Raw genomic sequence first — 16365 nt, 5'->3', positions numbered from 1 at the left:
TTTATTTATTTATTATTATATAACAAGCATTCATCCAGGGCACAAAACGTTTTATAAAACCGTACAAACTGTACTGAGTACTCACAGAAAAGAAACACACAGACAAATGTAAACTCAATGAGAGCAAAATAGTCAGACACCAGGTGAACATTTCATGTGAATATTTTAAGTCATGCTTTTGAGATTAAATAATAAAACACAGACGGTATGCTTAATCTCAGCGTTTACCTCTGTGTTATCGTCACTTGTAGGCCTACTATTATGCAAGCACTCAATAAATGACGCCATCTGGTGGCTTTTTTTTTATTTTTTAAATCAGTATTCTCAATCTATAACCTTTTCAAATTACTGTCCTCATTGGTGTGGCTTTTCGTGCGACCAGTGACTCGGTTTAACGGATTTAGCTGTCAGATCTAGCCTTAGACGGGGGATGAACAAGAAAAAAGTAAAGAGATCCGTATTTGCCCCTGCCCATAACACCAACTCCTTATCTCTCAAGAGTACAAACACGGTAAAGGTATTATTTTTTATTTATAGATACTTGTAGTGGAAAATAAGTTGTCTTTTGTTTATTTCCTGCTATGTCAGTTGAGCTAAAAAGTAAAGTTTAATAAATACTAGCTCTCTTGAATTAATTTAATTACATAGGCCGGCGGCTATATATAATTACACAGAGTAATACATATGTAATACAACAATTTAAACAGTACACCTCTCATAATTATTTTCTTTACTTCAACCACCAAATTAATTGGTGTGACTCCCAAAATCTGATTAGTGATTCGTCAACTGCGCTATTTGACTTTTATTTTGGAGATTGCCGCCAGGAAGTGCTATGTCGTTCGCACCGGAAGTTGAATTATCAGCTGATCATGGTGTTTTGGATGGAAGTTGTTTTTGGCACGGAGGGGCTCTTTCTTTATCATCTTAAGCCAATCTTAAACGTCAAAGACACCGGAAAATAAAGCTGCATGTAACAGTGCGGCACCTCCAACAACCGAAACGGCCGAACGCGGAGAAACCCGTGTTATTATGAACAGATGGTCATAAGTGATGATCTGTTTGCTTGCTGTTGAATCATCGGAAAGAAAGAAAACAACGTTAGGCGAAGCTCGAACGACTCACTGATAGTCTGATGTGTGTGTCTCGAGTCATATAGACCGGTCATAAAAAGCTTAAATGCATGTAATGTAACTATTTGGTCCCGAAACGGTCTTCGTTCGCTGTAATAAATAGTAGCTTGCGTGTTTTATGCGATTCAGGAGTAAGTCAAAGGTCAGATCAAAGTGTTTTTTTCTACAACAGACATCAGTTTTATAAATACTTTAATTCCATTTATGTGAGTTATAAGATAATTAACGCCTTGAATTAATTCATGCTTAAGAAAGTTGATAAAAGAGCAGCAACCTGTAACCAATTCTTCCTTCCTGACATCATCAGCTCGCTGTGACTGACATACAGTTTACTTGTCTAATTTATTTAAGCTTAAGTCATATTGACCTTTTATACGTGTGTATCTGTTATTCGTTTTATAGTGTTATTTATAAGTATGGTGACAGTGGAATGCGTTGATAGCTGGATTGCTTCACTTGTGTTTTGACATATCTGACGTCAGGGTGTCGTGTGTCACTCAAACTGTGTTTAAAGTGTGTGGGAGCTTTTTAAACGTACTACTTCGTTAAAGTTGGACTCGTTGATTTAACGGTGGATTATTCAAGATTTTGGGAAGATTCAGATCTGGCACAGTCAGAGATCCTCGTTGATATCCCCAATTTCTCCCCGCCAATGCTGGATCTGGAGGTCGTTCCTGAGCGATCTTTGGGAAATGAACAATGGGAATTCGCATTAGGTGAGTGTGGAATAAGTTTAAAATCTGAAGTAACATTGCATGTTGCACATAAATGTAATTGTTATTGACAGGATGATTACTATTTGAAAATAAGCTGTTTTATTTCACTGTATAGTCAGTTGCCATCTGGATTTCACAATTGCACCACATGCCTTTTGACACGTTCACGTCTGAGGTTCTCTTGACCTGAAAAAGGTCTCTGTTACACTGAATGAATTATTTGTCCCTTTAGATTTTTCACTGGGGCTGGTACATGCTATTCAAAGATATTCAAACATGATACTCATCATTATTTTTTTGAACTCATCAGTGAATTTTAAAAATTCATGTGCCTTTGTAATCTGTAACCAAAATAAAAAACCCTCTCTCTTGCATCTTTTCTGATGACGTGTTTTCTGGCGCGAGGGCGAGACAACCTGTCACTCACATGAGATCACAGCAATAGAGTGCGTTAGTGCCCGCCCACGCATTCTGGAAGTGGGTTTTTTTTCATTCATTTCTCCCATAGGGATTTAAAAATAAGTATTTGTTAAAGGATTACAAGCCATGAACTAAGCCAATGAGCGGCGTGGTGAATCAAATTTAGATTTTTAAGCACAAAAAAAGTATTTGATAATCGGACAAAAACCCCATGGTACAAGACTTTGTACGTAATGGCTTTAGTGAGGGAAAGAACTACAATCCCATGAAGCATTGCGAACAGCCTAATCAAATTAAAAACTATGGAGATTGGAGAAATATAAAACTACTAGCTAATAAAAGAAAAATGTGTGTGTGTGTGTATATATATATATATATATACATACATTTACACACACAAATATTTAAGTATTTTGAGATCTTATGGAGACTCAATTACATAATTTGCAGTGCTTAATGGGAATTGGCAGAGCTAAAGAGCTCTTTTTCCATGTTAAGCTTGTTTCTATTTGCTGATTGGTGGAATTTTCTGTACAGCATAATGGTGGGTAATGTAGTTTTTCACTGAATTCCACTGTTCGTATGGAGTTTTTGCTTCCGGATCCTGACTGTTTCGCTCTATAGCGAACCCCAATGATCCAATCAAGTCCTGTACTACTTTTTTTTTCTCTTTCGAGAAGCCGTTTCACTGGTATATACGTCACAATAAGCAAGAAAAGATCACAACTTCCGTTTTGATGTCGACTTTAAAATAGGAACTATTTTGATTGGCTGTCAATTTTATTGTTTATCAGCTGGGGGGAAAATCGCTCTCAAAGTGATTCCAACAATATTGTTCCTTTCCTTTGTGTCATTATTGTCATAGTTTTGGTGTGGAATCCACTATTCTTTTAGAGTAAGAGGACAGATTTTTGACTTGAAACCTGACAATCTATTTGTTTGCCTGGATTTGTTTCCAGGGATGCCATTGGCCCAGGCCATTTCCATATTACAGAAACACTGCAGAATCATCAAAAATGTCCAGGTGCTCTACAGCGAACAAGTAAGGATGTGCTATTACTATTATTTTCTATAAATGTCTATGTGCACTGAAGTTAATCATACAGATTTTTTTTGTATCCTTATCTGACCTGTTTCTCTTCCCCAAACAGATGCCACTCAGCCACGACCTCATTCTCAACTTGACTCAGGATGGAATTAAACTGCTGTTTGACGCCTGCAATCAGAGACTGAAAGTGAGAGACAGCATCTGTGTGTGTGTGTGTGTGTGCACACGCATGGTTTATTTCTTACACCCGTTACATTATGTTCCAAATATATCTCAATCGTTTTTCAGGTCATTGAAGTGTACGATTTGAGCAAAGTGAAACTGAAATACTGGTAAGTGATCTTATGTTTTGCCACAATAGTTGCGGATTACATTTTGTGTTTTACTCTTTTTCTAGATGTTGTAGATCTACCACTAACCACTGTGAAATGTAAAATTACAATTTTCTCTGTTCATTACAGTGGAGTACATTTTAACTCTCAGGCAATAGCACCTACTATTGAGCAGATTGATCAGTCCTTTGGCGCTACTCATCCAGGAGGTGAGATTTATTGTCAGCGTCAGTTATTTGTCCAGACCTCTCATTGTTGTGTGTGTATGTGTGTGTGATTGCTGGGGGATTCATGTTCTTTCTTCCCAGTCTACAATGCTGCCGAGCAGCTCTTCCACCTGAACTTCCGAGGGCTTTCCTTCTCCTTTCAGCTGGACTCCTGGAGCGAAGCTCCTAAATATGAGGTGAGATATTTGAGAACTATGTTCCCTCCCTTGTTCATGCTCTTATAAAAAAGTTCTGTTGTATTACCATTAGATGGAAAACCATGGTTCTGAAGGATACCATATTCATCATGGTATTTAGATGGAGCTTCAAAGAATCCTATTGTATTACCATGGTACATATCCCAAGAAACATGGTATTGGTATATATCTGAATAAGCATGATATTTTCAATTTTTTTAAGTGTTTATTCTCCCTTCTGCTTAGTATTTGTTCTGTGCACAGACAAGTAGAAAATAGCCCACTGCCTTAAAACATGTGACTTCTGTATTCTTACATGTGATTTAAAATACATTTAAAGTTAAATATTTAGAATGGTTGCAAAAAATAAAGCACTACTGTATTACTAACAAAGTAAACTACAAATAAATAAATAATAATAATTAGCAATCCTGGTGCCAGGATGCAGTTTTGTGTGAATCATCCTTCAATCTGATAGTTTACTTTGCTGGATATAGCAAATGATGACAAAATAAATGATCTTAATTTCACGATAAGTATGTGATTAATTGCAATTAAAAAACAATTAAATCTATTGACAGCCCTAATAATAATAAATAATAAGACACAAAATTAAGCGTTACTTTATTACTTATAAAGTAAAATAATACTAATAAATGAATGAAATATTACTTTATTATTAATAAAGTACTTTAAATAAGATAAATACAGTAACACTATTATTGCATGTAATCCAACTATACCAATGTCAGTGTTTTGTTAGTATTATTTATATACTATTATAGTTTGTGTGTAATGTATTTATATTTTTAATTGGGTAATTTTATGTTTTAAGTCTTCATTTTATTTTTTGTAAATTTCTAGTCATTTTTTATGTGCTTTTGACATTTTTATTAGATTTAATTAGTTTGAAATACTAGTAATTAGGTTTATTTTTTTGTAAATTTAGTTTTAGTTCAGTTTTAGTGCTTAGATGCTCACATCATCTTCACAGTAACGTATTTTGGATAAATTCATGCATACGGGCAGGGGTTATTTTATCATGAACTGAAACTAAAACTATGAAAACATTTTTCTGCATTGAAATAAAGCCAAAATAAAAGCGTTAAAGTTTTTAATGTAATATATGGGCTTTATTTCAATGAACAAAAAATGTTTTAATAGTTTTAGTTTCAGTTAATGATAAAATAACCCCTGCCTGATGTATGAATGTATCCTGTGATGATGATGTGAGCATGTTTTCACCAGAGGAGACACCTGCACAGACACTGCATTCTACTACTAGCTGTTTTGCTTTGACAGCCTAACTTTGCCCATGGCTTGGCCTCCCTGCAGATTCCCCATGGGGCCACTGTCAAACGGATGTACATTTACTCTGGAAACAACCTTCAAGAAACCAAGTAAGATTTGTGCATTTGTTCTGATAATTGAGGCCTTTTTGTGAGGATAAAAATGTGTAAAAAGGCCATCACTAATGAATGATTATATAAGACTATTGAGCATGGATGTGTTTACTAACAGACCTTCAAAGTTCAAAGTCATCATCTTATTATGTCCATTTGTAATGTTGATGTGGCCCAAGGGGAGCATTAATCTGCATTTAGTCTGTTACCTTGGGTGTCTAGTTTTGATTGTTCAGTTTAAGCGTTTGGTAAGATCCTCATGGGTTGCATTTCCACAAGCAGCGATCATTGTAAATGATATATTTCTTCGCAGGGCTCCGGTGATGCCTCTGGCCTGTTTCCTTGGTAATGTGTATGCAGAGAGTGTGGAGGTGATGAGGGATGGGGCGGGACCCATGGGTCTCAAACTTCGTCTCCTCACCGCAGGTATTACAAGCAACCCAAACTCATTCACTAATGTCAGAAATCATTTTGCAATGGCTCTATTAAATATGCACATGACTAAATTCATTGTAAGCATGCACACCTTTTTATAAGAGTTTCAAATTCTCATGAACTCCCAGAATGCAGAATACTGAGATTTGTTTAGATGCCTCAAAGGAAACTTTTCATCACCAGCTCTTGTCATCGCCCTCATCCTATACTTTGTAACCACTAGAAAACATCTTGTCGAATATCATACTTTGATCACTCTTGATTCCATTCAAATTTCTATGTATTTTAATTAATCATAATATGCCATTTAACGAATATGTATTGTTTTGATGAGGGCAACACAGTTTCCTGTTTTTGCCATGCTTCTGTGTTTAAAGGCATGCCATGACATGTTATTTCATTAGTAATGTGTGCTTTTGAGATAAATTATTTTTTTTGCTGATTATTGTTTGATTGTTAGTCATCACCAACATAAACAGACAACATAGGTTTATTTATTTCACTTTAGCATAAACCAGAGCTGGATAAATGTATTGATCTTAACAAATATGTTTATATAGCTTCTATAATCAATTATTTGGTCATTTTCCTGGTAATCAGTACTGTGTGACTTTAACTACTATTAATAGTCCAATGGTTCTCAGCTGAAGGGTTGTGATCAATCAGACTTGGGTTCCAAGTCTGATAGGTCTGAAGGGTCACAGACAGCAAAGAAAAACCTGCAACTATGTAATCATGAATTGTAAGGATAGCAAAATACTTAAGTTTTTAAAATTATTTTACTGTTAATAAATAATATTAATATTAAAACGAGCTCAGGATTAAAATTGTTTATCATAAGTAAACAAAAATGTCTTTAATAAACATCATTTAAGATCTGTTCTTTTTTTTTTTTTTCGCAAAGATGTATTAAATTGATCAAAAGTCACAGTAAGGCATTTATAATGTAATAAAATATAAATTTTTCTAATAATGTTCTTTTGAAATTTCTGTTCATCAAAGAATCCTGATTTGTAAAAAAAAATTTTTTATCACGGTTTCCACAAAAATATTTTATTTTCAACTTTGATGATAAGAAATATTTCTTGAGCACCAGATCAGCATATTACAATAATTTCTGAAGGAACGTGATGTAACACTGAAGACTGCTGGTTGGAAGGCTGCTGGAAATTCAACTTTGCCATCACAGGAATATTTTAAAATGTAATATTATTTCAAATTTTTACAGTATTTTTCATCAAATAAATGCAGTCTCGGTGAGAATAGGATTACAAAATCTTACAGGCCCCAAGCATTTGAAATGTCAGTGTATGTTTATTTATTGTATTTTTTTCATAACCAATTTTGCTACTGCGTTGGGTGTCCAAAGTAAAATCTTGGTGCTGTAATCCAGTTTATAAGTGATATCCAGTGGTCCAGTGTTAATGGAAATTGAATCGGTAAACAAATATGCTGTTTGGAACGCTGCTTTGTCACATTGTATGTGTTACTTCACTTTCTCAGGATGTGGCCCGGGAGTGTTGGCTGATACGAAAGTGCGGGCTGTTGAGAGAAACATCTACTTTGGAGATTCTTGTCAGGATGTTTTGAGTGCTCTTGGCTCCCCACATAAGGTCTTCTACAAGTCAGAGGACAAGGTAATGACCGATCCAATTTATACACAACACACTGCACATTAATCTCAAGATGAGCAAAGCTACATTCTCAGAAATAAACCCGGACATTCCCTCTTCACATTTACTCTGTTTGTCCTGACATATCTTTTCCTTTTTTTTTTATGTCTCAGATGAAGATCCATTCACCCTCCCCTCACAAGCAAGTCCCGTCCAAATGTAATGACTACTTCTTTAATTATTATATTCTAGGAGTGGTGAGTATTAGCTTTAAATAACTCCATTACTTAAATGACTATTTATCATAACATGCTGTTAGTGTAGCTTTTGTTTGTTCAATTTGCATAAAGCCATTGACCTTTGAGCATTATGTTTTTATATATCTTTCAGGATATACTCTTTGACTCTTCAACCCACCTGGTCAAAAAATTTGTCCTTCACACCAACTTCCCTGGTCATTACAATTTTAACATGTAAGTCTCATTTCTTTGCTGCATTGCATTGGTCGCTGCTGTTTGAAAGGTCTGGAAGGTTTGCAGTCTGGACATATTGATTGAATATTGATTTTCATTTAAGTGTTTAGAAATGTGTGGTTACAGTATCACATACCACTTTATTTACACGCTTTATTGCCCCTCACTCCCATCTCAGATATCATCGGTGTGATTTCAAGATTCCTCTTGTCATTAAAAAAGGTTAGTCTATATCAGACTCTCTGGACTAGATCGTAATTCTCTGTTGTGTCTCTGTGGTCTTTTGTGTTTGTCTAATTCTTTAAAATTCTGTTTCAGATGGGGCGGATGCTCAGAGTGAGGACTGCATTCTGACCACTTACAGCAAAGTGAGTTCATAGACAGTGTTTAGCCTACACATTCTTTATGTAACACTTAATATACACATGCATTGGATGTTATGTAGTACTGTATGTGATAAATAATTTAAAAAAATTAAGTAAGTGAGTACTAATTATGTTTTCAACCTTTGCACTCAGTGGGATCAGATTCAGGAGCTGCTAGGACACCCCATGGAAAAACCAGTTGTGCTACACAGGTGAGAAACCTGTGGCCACATATACAGTACAAACTGTTTTATTGACATCTTCCATGGCTGAAACACTGATTGAGCCATTACATGAGACATGATGCAGTTCAGTAAGTTGTACTGTATCTCAACATACCTTTTGATGTTTATGCATGTTCATGTGCTATAACCTGTATTAAAGTGGAAGAAAAGCTTTGCGCTGCCACTTGAACTGGGGCACTACAGCGATCTGTTATGTCACATTCAAGAGCATCAAAACACCATTTATTGTTTGAATTTCATGATCAAATGGACAGAATTTGAAAGCTGAGACTTTGTTTCTTATCAGAAGTAACAAAGCTTTGTTGGATGCGAGGCGAGTGTAGGGAAAAATCTCAGACCTGGCAACCCTGGCTTGATTCATAAGGTCTAATAGAGCCTGCTTTAACGTCGCTATTTAAAGGCGTTATTGCCCTAAATTCAACACAGGAGACATTTTCTTCGCACACAGTATGCAGTCTGGTAATCAGTCTGACACGTTTTTCCGCCTCCTATTGATTGACAGGATATAATTGGCCCTGACAATTGGCCGATAGTGAAAATAATTGCTTTTAAAGGTGCTCTAAGCAATGTTGAGTGACGTCACTTCTTGTTGACGTTCGAAGTATTGTCAAACAAAACGGAGGCATAGCTCGACCCTCCCTCCTCCTCATCCCGTCCCCTCCCCCTCCCTTCCGTGCTTACAGAAACAGTCATGAACGCCAGCCTGGATTTACCCACCTGTCCACCAAAAACAGAGCCACCTCAATGTCGGATTGGAAGCCCTTCTGCCGGCGGAGTTCTCGCCACCTTTCGAAGGCTTTTCCGATGTAAATTCGGGACTTTGCGCTTTCCTTCTCCTTTTCCCTCTTCTTTGCTATTTGTTCATCGGAACGTCGTCTCTTTGGTCGTGTGTCGGCCATATCAAAATTTAAGAGAATATCATTCTAACGTTAGTCATTGTCTAGGACATCTCTCCTCTAGCTGACTTCCCTCTTCATGCTTCTCTCTCCTCCACTCCCCACACCCCCCTTCATGTGCACACGCACTAACCCCCCAACCCCCACCCCCAAATCATTTTTGTCGGTTATTGGCTGGAGCACTGTTTATGTTATGTTTCGTGGTGCAGGTTGGCCCAGTTTGTTTTTGTTGCTGTTTGTGGAGCCTGGGCTGTCTACAGAGACCGCGTTTTTTTACAATATGTTCAGGGGACAGGCAGCTAGCGGATAGTGAGGAGATGTTTGCTGTATGTGACAAAAAAAATGTCAGCCTAAAAAACGTGTGACATCGCTTAGAGCACCTTTAACGGCCGATACCGATATCCCTACTACTAACCATAAGTATCTCTGCAACTACATGTTAACTAGCAGTCATTAGAGTATTAGTAAACTGTCTGCTTAATATCTGCAAAAACCTTATTTTGATGGTCCTCCAACAGACATGGCAACTGCATGTCTACTTATTCTACTAACCCTAACCAAACAGCCTATTAATACTCATGAGTTAGTTGGCATGTAGTTGCAAAGGTACTTATAGTTAGTAGAATGTACTTATAGTGTATATATAGCAATAAAGGGTAACCTTTTATTATTTCAGCTTTACTTCAATTGACAAAAATATTTTATTAGTTTTATTTTAAAATAACAACACTGCCTGAATTAAAACCAAGTCAGAGGTCATTCACATGCTTTTTAATGCAAGCTACAGCACAGATGCATATGAAAACCTGTTTATAATGCTCTGATTAATGGATTAATTGTGCACTGCTCTGCAGGTCATCCTCTGCAAACAACACCAACCCTTTTGGTTCCACATTTTGTTTTGGACTGCAGAGAATGATATTTGAGGTATGTGACTGGGCCATCTGTGTTTACTGTTTGTTTTACTTAGTTAGCCTGTATAAAAAGTTGCTTTTAAAAATAAATAAAGATATTCATTTTACAAATAAATGGCAGTTTTGGTTTTCATGTTTACAGTCCAGTGAAAGTATAATTTTCTTATATTAAGGATGTACTGATATTAACATTTTGGATGATGCCGTTAAATGCATAGTTCACCCAAAAATGAAAAATCTGTCGTCATTTACTCACCCTCAAGTTGTTCTAAACCTGTATGAATTTCTTTCTCCTGCCGAACAGTGAACACAAAAGAAGATATGTTGAAAAATGACGGTTACCAATCAGTTGATGTTGACTTCCATAGTATTTAATTTTTTTTCCATATTATGGAAGTCAATAAGGTCCATCAACTGTTTGGTTAATCATATTCTTTTTCATAGTCCATAATGTTGGCAGATAACCATTTACCATAGCTCATACACAGCTAAGCACTGATTGGATCTCATCTCCATGCTGTTGCTGTTGTTACAGGTCATGCAGAATAACCACATAGCTTCTGTGACTCTCTACGGATCGCCTCGTCCAAGTAGCCTGGCCCGTGCCGAGCCCAGTGCCCACTGAGGAATCCGCCATGCCCACGGTGCCCGTCCAGCCCTGCAGAGCCTCTGAACTGACCAGTAGAGTGTGCCTTCACTCACTGCTGCCATCACACAAGCTAAAGCAAGACATGCTGGGAGTTTCTCTGGAGTTAAACTCTTCCCCCCTCAATTCGGTCTCCTCAATAATAGCATGGAGGCTGCCCTCAGCCTGCTAATAATCTCAGATAACCATGCAAACCTGGCTCTGCCCCCAAAGCTTTAACCCAGACATGCATCAACGTCATCATTGTTATAGTACTTGTGGATGCACGGTGATTCATTTCCACACAAGCGTATTTGTGAAATCTTTTTTTTTTTTTTGCCCAACCTTCTAAATTTCCATACCAGACGCACCAAAGGGCGAACATTGAACCGATTTCTCCTCTGCACGCTAAACACTTTAACCAAAACGCACACGCATTCAAGTTCATTTGCTTTCCTATGCGCAGAGGATGAGAACAAAGTCAAATGAGGACAAACTTTTGCCGCGTAAATTCAACGAGTGTGTTTTGTATGCATTTACGGAAGGTTACAAGCACAAGCTTGCACAGTGTGGATCCAGTGCTGTGAAAATGTTCTTGTGGCACATGAGCAGGCTCACATACACACATAACGATTCATAAACCCATTTCATACCAAGTCAGCAGCACAGATTACCTCCCATTTCGATACCCTACACCCGCTTGTGTTGATTCCGTTATTGTTTTGTTGTTCATGAGCTCATTAGTTTTGAACATTTGCACTAAAATACACCTAATTTACTTGATAATTGTCTCCTGTCCACTAAGGAACATTTTAATTGCGAGTCTCAGAGAGAAAGAACGGCGGGGGAGGGAACGACGACGTGCAATCTGGATTTCAAAGCTAGTTGCAACCCAGACCGGAGAGAAAAGCCATCCACCCATCGCTGTTTCTTTTTCCCACTGGATGTCATGCCGTCAGTTCTGTTTGCGTCCTTTTATTTTGTTCCAAGTAGAAAGATGTGAAGTCCTTTTCCCTTGTTCAGTATCTTAAAGTCTTAACTGCAGAACTGTTTTGTCACCTGATTGCCAAATCATTAGCCAAAGAAGAAACAACAGTTAGCTCTTTGACATTTTTAACACCCACAGTGTAAGAACATTCCCTTTTGATTTGATCTATTAAGTCCCTGAATTGTTTTTAGCATAGCAACTCCATACATTTTTAATGCTTTTTTTATTTGAAGCTTTCTCTCTCTTCAGATTTGTTGCTGTTGTTTCCATAGCAAGTAGATGTGATGTTTTCTCAAGCACGGTGGTTCCATGTCTGTACAGATCTGTAAATAACGTGCAGAATATTCCTCGTTTTGTTGCCCTAACGGTACCGTATCAGATCAGCTGATGTTTGGAGCTCCCCAGACTGCTTACATTCTGAGAGTTTCTGGTTCCCTTTGCCAGCTCTTGAGGGACAATATAGCAGCTTCCCTCGAGTGTTGTCCTAGATGGCGTAGCCTACATTTGACCACTTTCGGAGATGACTAGAGCATTTTAACTTCAGTAGATGGGTTTGTTCACCTCTAACTACTGTTCATTGCTTTGCTTCCTGGCAGCGTAACCACCAATGGCTGTCAAGCTCCACACCTCTGGTGTCATTCCAACCTCCCTTCAGGCTTCTGCACTGTGTGGTTCAGGCTAATTCGGGCATTTAGCTTTCTGTTACATTAACTTCTCATTAACTCCGCTGGAAGACCGTCAGTGGCGTCTTTAATATGTTTTACCCTTAACTCTTGGTCTTTTACAAGGAAGATGCTTTTAACATTGTGCCTCATCTCCCACCGAGCCTGTCTTGACTTTTTTTCTCTGTAAATGAAATAGTTTGAACTGCTTTGTGTATGTCTGAGCATGTAAAGCTAAATTAATAGTCATAGTCCTTTTGTTTCGGAAAACGTACCTGAATATTAGAGGAAGAAAAAAACGACTCGTTGGGTATTGAACTCTTTTCATGAAGCGCTAGTTTAATGTGTTCAGTGTATTTAAATTGATTATTGCAGTCTGCGTACAAACATGTCACAGAAAATGGAGATTGCCCTTCGTGACCCGAAGTTCACAAAGTGGTTGTGGTGTTTCTGTCTTAATACAATTTGTACTTTTTGAAATGGATGTGGAGTTCCACTTTAATATGGTTAGATCTTTAAGCAAACTGTTTAGATGCACAATTGGAATCTCCGTTGTCGATAAGGAACAACACAACCGCTTTTTCTATTGTCATTTAGGGATTGTAACTGAGGGGGGGAATGTGGTCTGATGGGCTGATTGCCTGCCCAAACTCAGGTGGATGTTTTTTTTAAATGCCAGGAGCAAGTGAATGCTTTTCATCAAATGGGTTTTGGCTGTATCGTTTCTTCTTCAGACTTTATCCTATTTTTGCATCGGAATGAATGAATGAATGATCATCCTGAGGATTTTAATTAGAAATGGACAAACTCCATACAGTGTAATGCGCATATTAATGCTATGTATTGTATTCCTCTATATTGTATGTTCTTCCCCATCCTCCAAAAAGTGATTATTTTTTGTGGATTCAGTACATTTAACCCATTTCTGGAAGTGGGATTTATCCTCGATAAAAAAAAAAAAAAGCGTGTATCTAAATTGATTGCAATGTGGTGTTTTGTATCACAGATATTTTTACTTCTGTAGGTTTAAGGAACATGTACACGGAAGATCAACATTTATCAGGCAATTTTTGTTGTTGTTTGTTTCTTTTTGTTATGTTTTCAAAGCAATAATCGTTGCGTTGATGGAGTATAAATTGGAATGGTCTGGTTTGTCAAAAGCTCCGAGTGGGGCAACAATGCTGTGACCATTTGGATATTAGTTTCCTTGTTCAATCTACTGAAAGCATTATAATTTTTTTTTTTTTTTAACTGCTAATTTTGCATTTTGTTCATTAAAACTGTTACAGTGTGTTCAACAAAAATATTTAAAGAATGGATGTAATAAATATGGGGGGAAAGAATGGAGGCATCTTTTGTCTTTTGTTAAAAAAAATTGATTCACTTAATTTTCATGTTCATCAGAATCATTCAATTGAGTTTAATGTAAATCTAAAAGACAGCAGGTCATCCAAAACAATGCAGCACACTAATCAATCAAAGAAAAAAAAGTGGTGCCATTTGTCTAATAAAAGATATGCATACAGTAATAGTCTGTTCTATATTACATAACTCAGTACTTTTCAATGCATAACATTAGTGTTCATTTTGTGCATACAAAATGTGTCTGATTCCCTTGCACTTCTGTACAACATCTTTATCATTTAGACAAACTCTACAGTAATTTCCCAAAAAAAAATAGAGAATAGTTTGAGTTGGATATAAGAATCTTCTACAGAAGCTTTTGTGAACCTTTTTTCTTAGATTTTATATTTGAAAAAAAAAAGATATGTGTCAATGCAGATCACGTCAGGAGATTTTCAGTGAATAATGACTTAAATATCTCACACAAAGCTATCATATGGCTTCAGAGCTTTTGGAGTATAGCTGTATGAGTTGTACCTTTGGAGCAGGACAGTTGATGGTCATTGGATGTTTTCTTTGTGTGGAAAAGAGCAGCATGTTCAAAAAACAATCATGATAGGAAGTCATATATATGGAGCCCCCATATGACGTAGTGAAAAAAACACATATCATGGTCACAAATTAATTGATTTCATAATTTTAGGTAAATTGTGGCCATGTTGTACTGATTCATTCCCTCATTTTAATTTAGTTAATGTAAAATAATTGTTTTAATGTTATTTATATGTCTATGTGGTGTTTTTAATATGCTTTAAAGGGATAGTTCACTTTGAAATTAAATTTTGGTATGTTTTAGCTTACCTCAAGGGCATCCAAGATGTAGGTGTCTTTTTTTCCGCAGTAGTTTCAATTTTGATATTTTTAGGTCAAACCGTTCTTGTCTGTCAGTCAGATAATGCAGGTCTATGGTCATCACCTCAAAGAGCATGCACAGAGTCCAAATTAAAACAATTCCCCGTCGTCCAAATTAAACAATTCCCCATCGTAAGTACACATTGATGGCCTAAGACACGAAACGAGCGGTTTGTGTGAGAAAACAAACAGTATTTATATCGCTTTTACCTCTTGTACACAACCACGTCCAAGTGATCTGAGAGCGCGGGCGGGTATAGATATATACACTAGATGTCGCCTTGGCTACGGTTTCGTTCCAATGAACTGCCGTAGCCAAGGCGACTTCTATTGTATATATCTATACCCGCCCGCGCTCTCAGATCACTTGGACGTGGTTGTGTACAAGAGGTAACAACGATATAAATACTGTTTGTTTTCTCACACAAACCGCTCGTTTCGTGTCTTAGGCCATCAATGTGTACTTACGATGGGGAATTGTTTAATTTGGACGACGGGGAATTGTTTTATAATTATAATAATAATAATAATAATTATTATAATTATAATAATAATAATAATTCATTACATTTATATAGCGCTTTTCTCAGCACTCAAAGCGCTTTACATAGAAGGGGGAATCTCCTCAACCACCACCAATGTGCAGCATCCACTTGGATGATGCGACGGCAGCCATATTGCGCCAGAACGCCCACCACACACCAGCTTACTGGTGGAGAGGAGACAGTGATGAAGCCAATCAGTATATGAGGATGATTAGGAGGCCATGATGGACAGAGGCCAAGGGGCAAATTTGGCCAGGATGCCGGGGTTACACCCCTACTCTTTCGAAAGACATCCTGGGATTTTTAATGACCACATAGAGTCAGGACCTCGGTTTTACGTCTCATCCGAAGGACGTAGGACTGAGTTTTAATTTGGACTCTGTGCATGCTCTTTGAGGTGGTGACCATCGACCTGCATTATATGACTGACAGACAAGAACGGTTTGACCTAAAAATATCAAAATTGAAACTACTGTGGAAAAAAAGACACCTACATCTTGGATGCCCTTGAGGTAAGCTAAAACATACCAAAATTAAATTTCAAAGTGAACTATCCCTTTAAGACAAACCATGTGCAAATTCATGTCAACACCATTGCTGAGTTTTTTCTCCTTAAAACTGCAGTGAAAAAAAGACGCAGTTCGAAATTGCTGGTGTTTCTTTCTTACGTCACAAACTACCTTGTAACCAATCACGTCAAGTGTGGGCAGGCTTTAGCATATCATTAACTTTGCTGCGAAGCAGGGGAGTCTCAAGAGAAGCGAGGTTATCCCGGTATATTTTTCTGTTAATATGAAAAATTCTGTACATTTAGCAATATAGCGAGTGAATTATGTATATGTATATTACGATGTTATGATGAACTATATCTTTAGTTTCTCCACTGACGCTCT

At 37.2% G+C, this 16365-nt stretch overlaps 1 protein-coding gene across 2 annotated transcripts; it reads left to right on the top strand.

Annotated features, from left to right (window-relative positions):
* Positions 1–854: 854 nt before the first annotated feature.
* phaf1 (phagosome assembly factor 1) lies at positions 855–14014 on the top strand. 2 transcript variants are annotated; one of them, XM_082182808.1, is made up of 16 exons: positions 855–1849; positions 3229–3311; positions 3421–3504; positions 3606–3649; positions 3779–3858; positions 3958–4052; positions 5355–5452; positions 5769–5881; positions 7394–7527; positions 7677–7760; positions 7894–7976; positions 8155–8198; positions 8295–8344; positions 8495–8553; positions 10337–10409; positions 10932–14014. In XM_082182808.1, exons 1-16 carry the CDS (start codon positions 1786–1788, stop codon positions 11019–11021), a joined length of 1278 nt encoding a protein of 425 aa, XP_082038934.1. In that variant the 5' UTR covers positions 855–1785; the 3' UTR covers positions 11022–14014. The 2 variants fall into 2 exon arrangements, with proteins under 2 accessions (XP_082038934.1, XP_082038935.1); XM_082182809.1 differs by having other exon boundaries at positions 856–1849; positions 5388–5452.
* The last annotated feature ends 2351 nt before the right edge of the window (positions 14015–16365 follow it).

The sequence above is a fragment of the Leuciscus leuciscus genome (assembly GCF_965113295.1).
Source record: "Leuciscus leuciscus genome assembly, chromosome: 10".
NCBI classification, from domain to species: domain Eukaryota; kingdom Metazoa; phylum Chordata; class Actinopteri; order Cypriniformes; family Leuciscidae; genus Leuciscus; species Leuciscus leuciscus.
This window is presented reverse-complemented; position numbering and strand designations above follow the sequence as displayed.

Bases quoted from the DNA above. Each gene is read 5' to 3' on its own strand.
- phaf1 (XM_082182808.1), top strand. From the start codon at position 1,786: ATGCTGGATCTGGAGGTCGTTCCTGAGCGATCTTTGGGAAATGAACAA. The intron at 3,312-3,420 runs GTAAGGATGTGC...TTCCCCAAACAG, and splicing joins AGGTGCTCTACAGCGAACAA to ATGCCACTCAGCCACGACCT. The intron at 5,453-5,768 runs GTAAGATTTGTG...ATTTCTTCGCAG, and splicing joins AACAACCTTCAAGAAACCAA to GGCTCCGGTGATGCCTCTGG.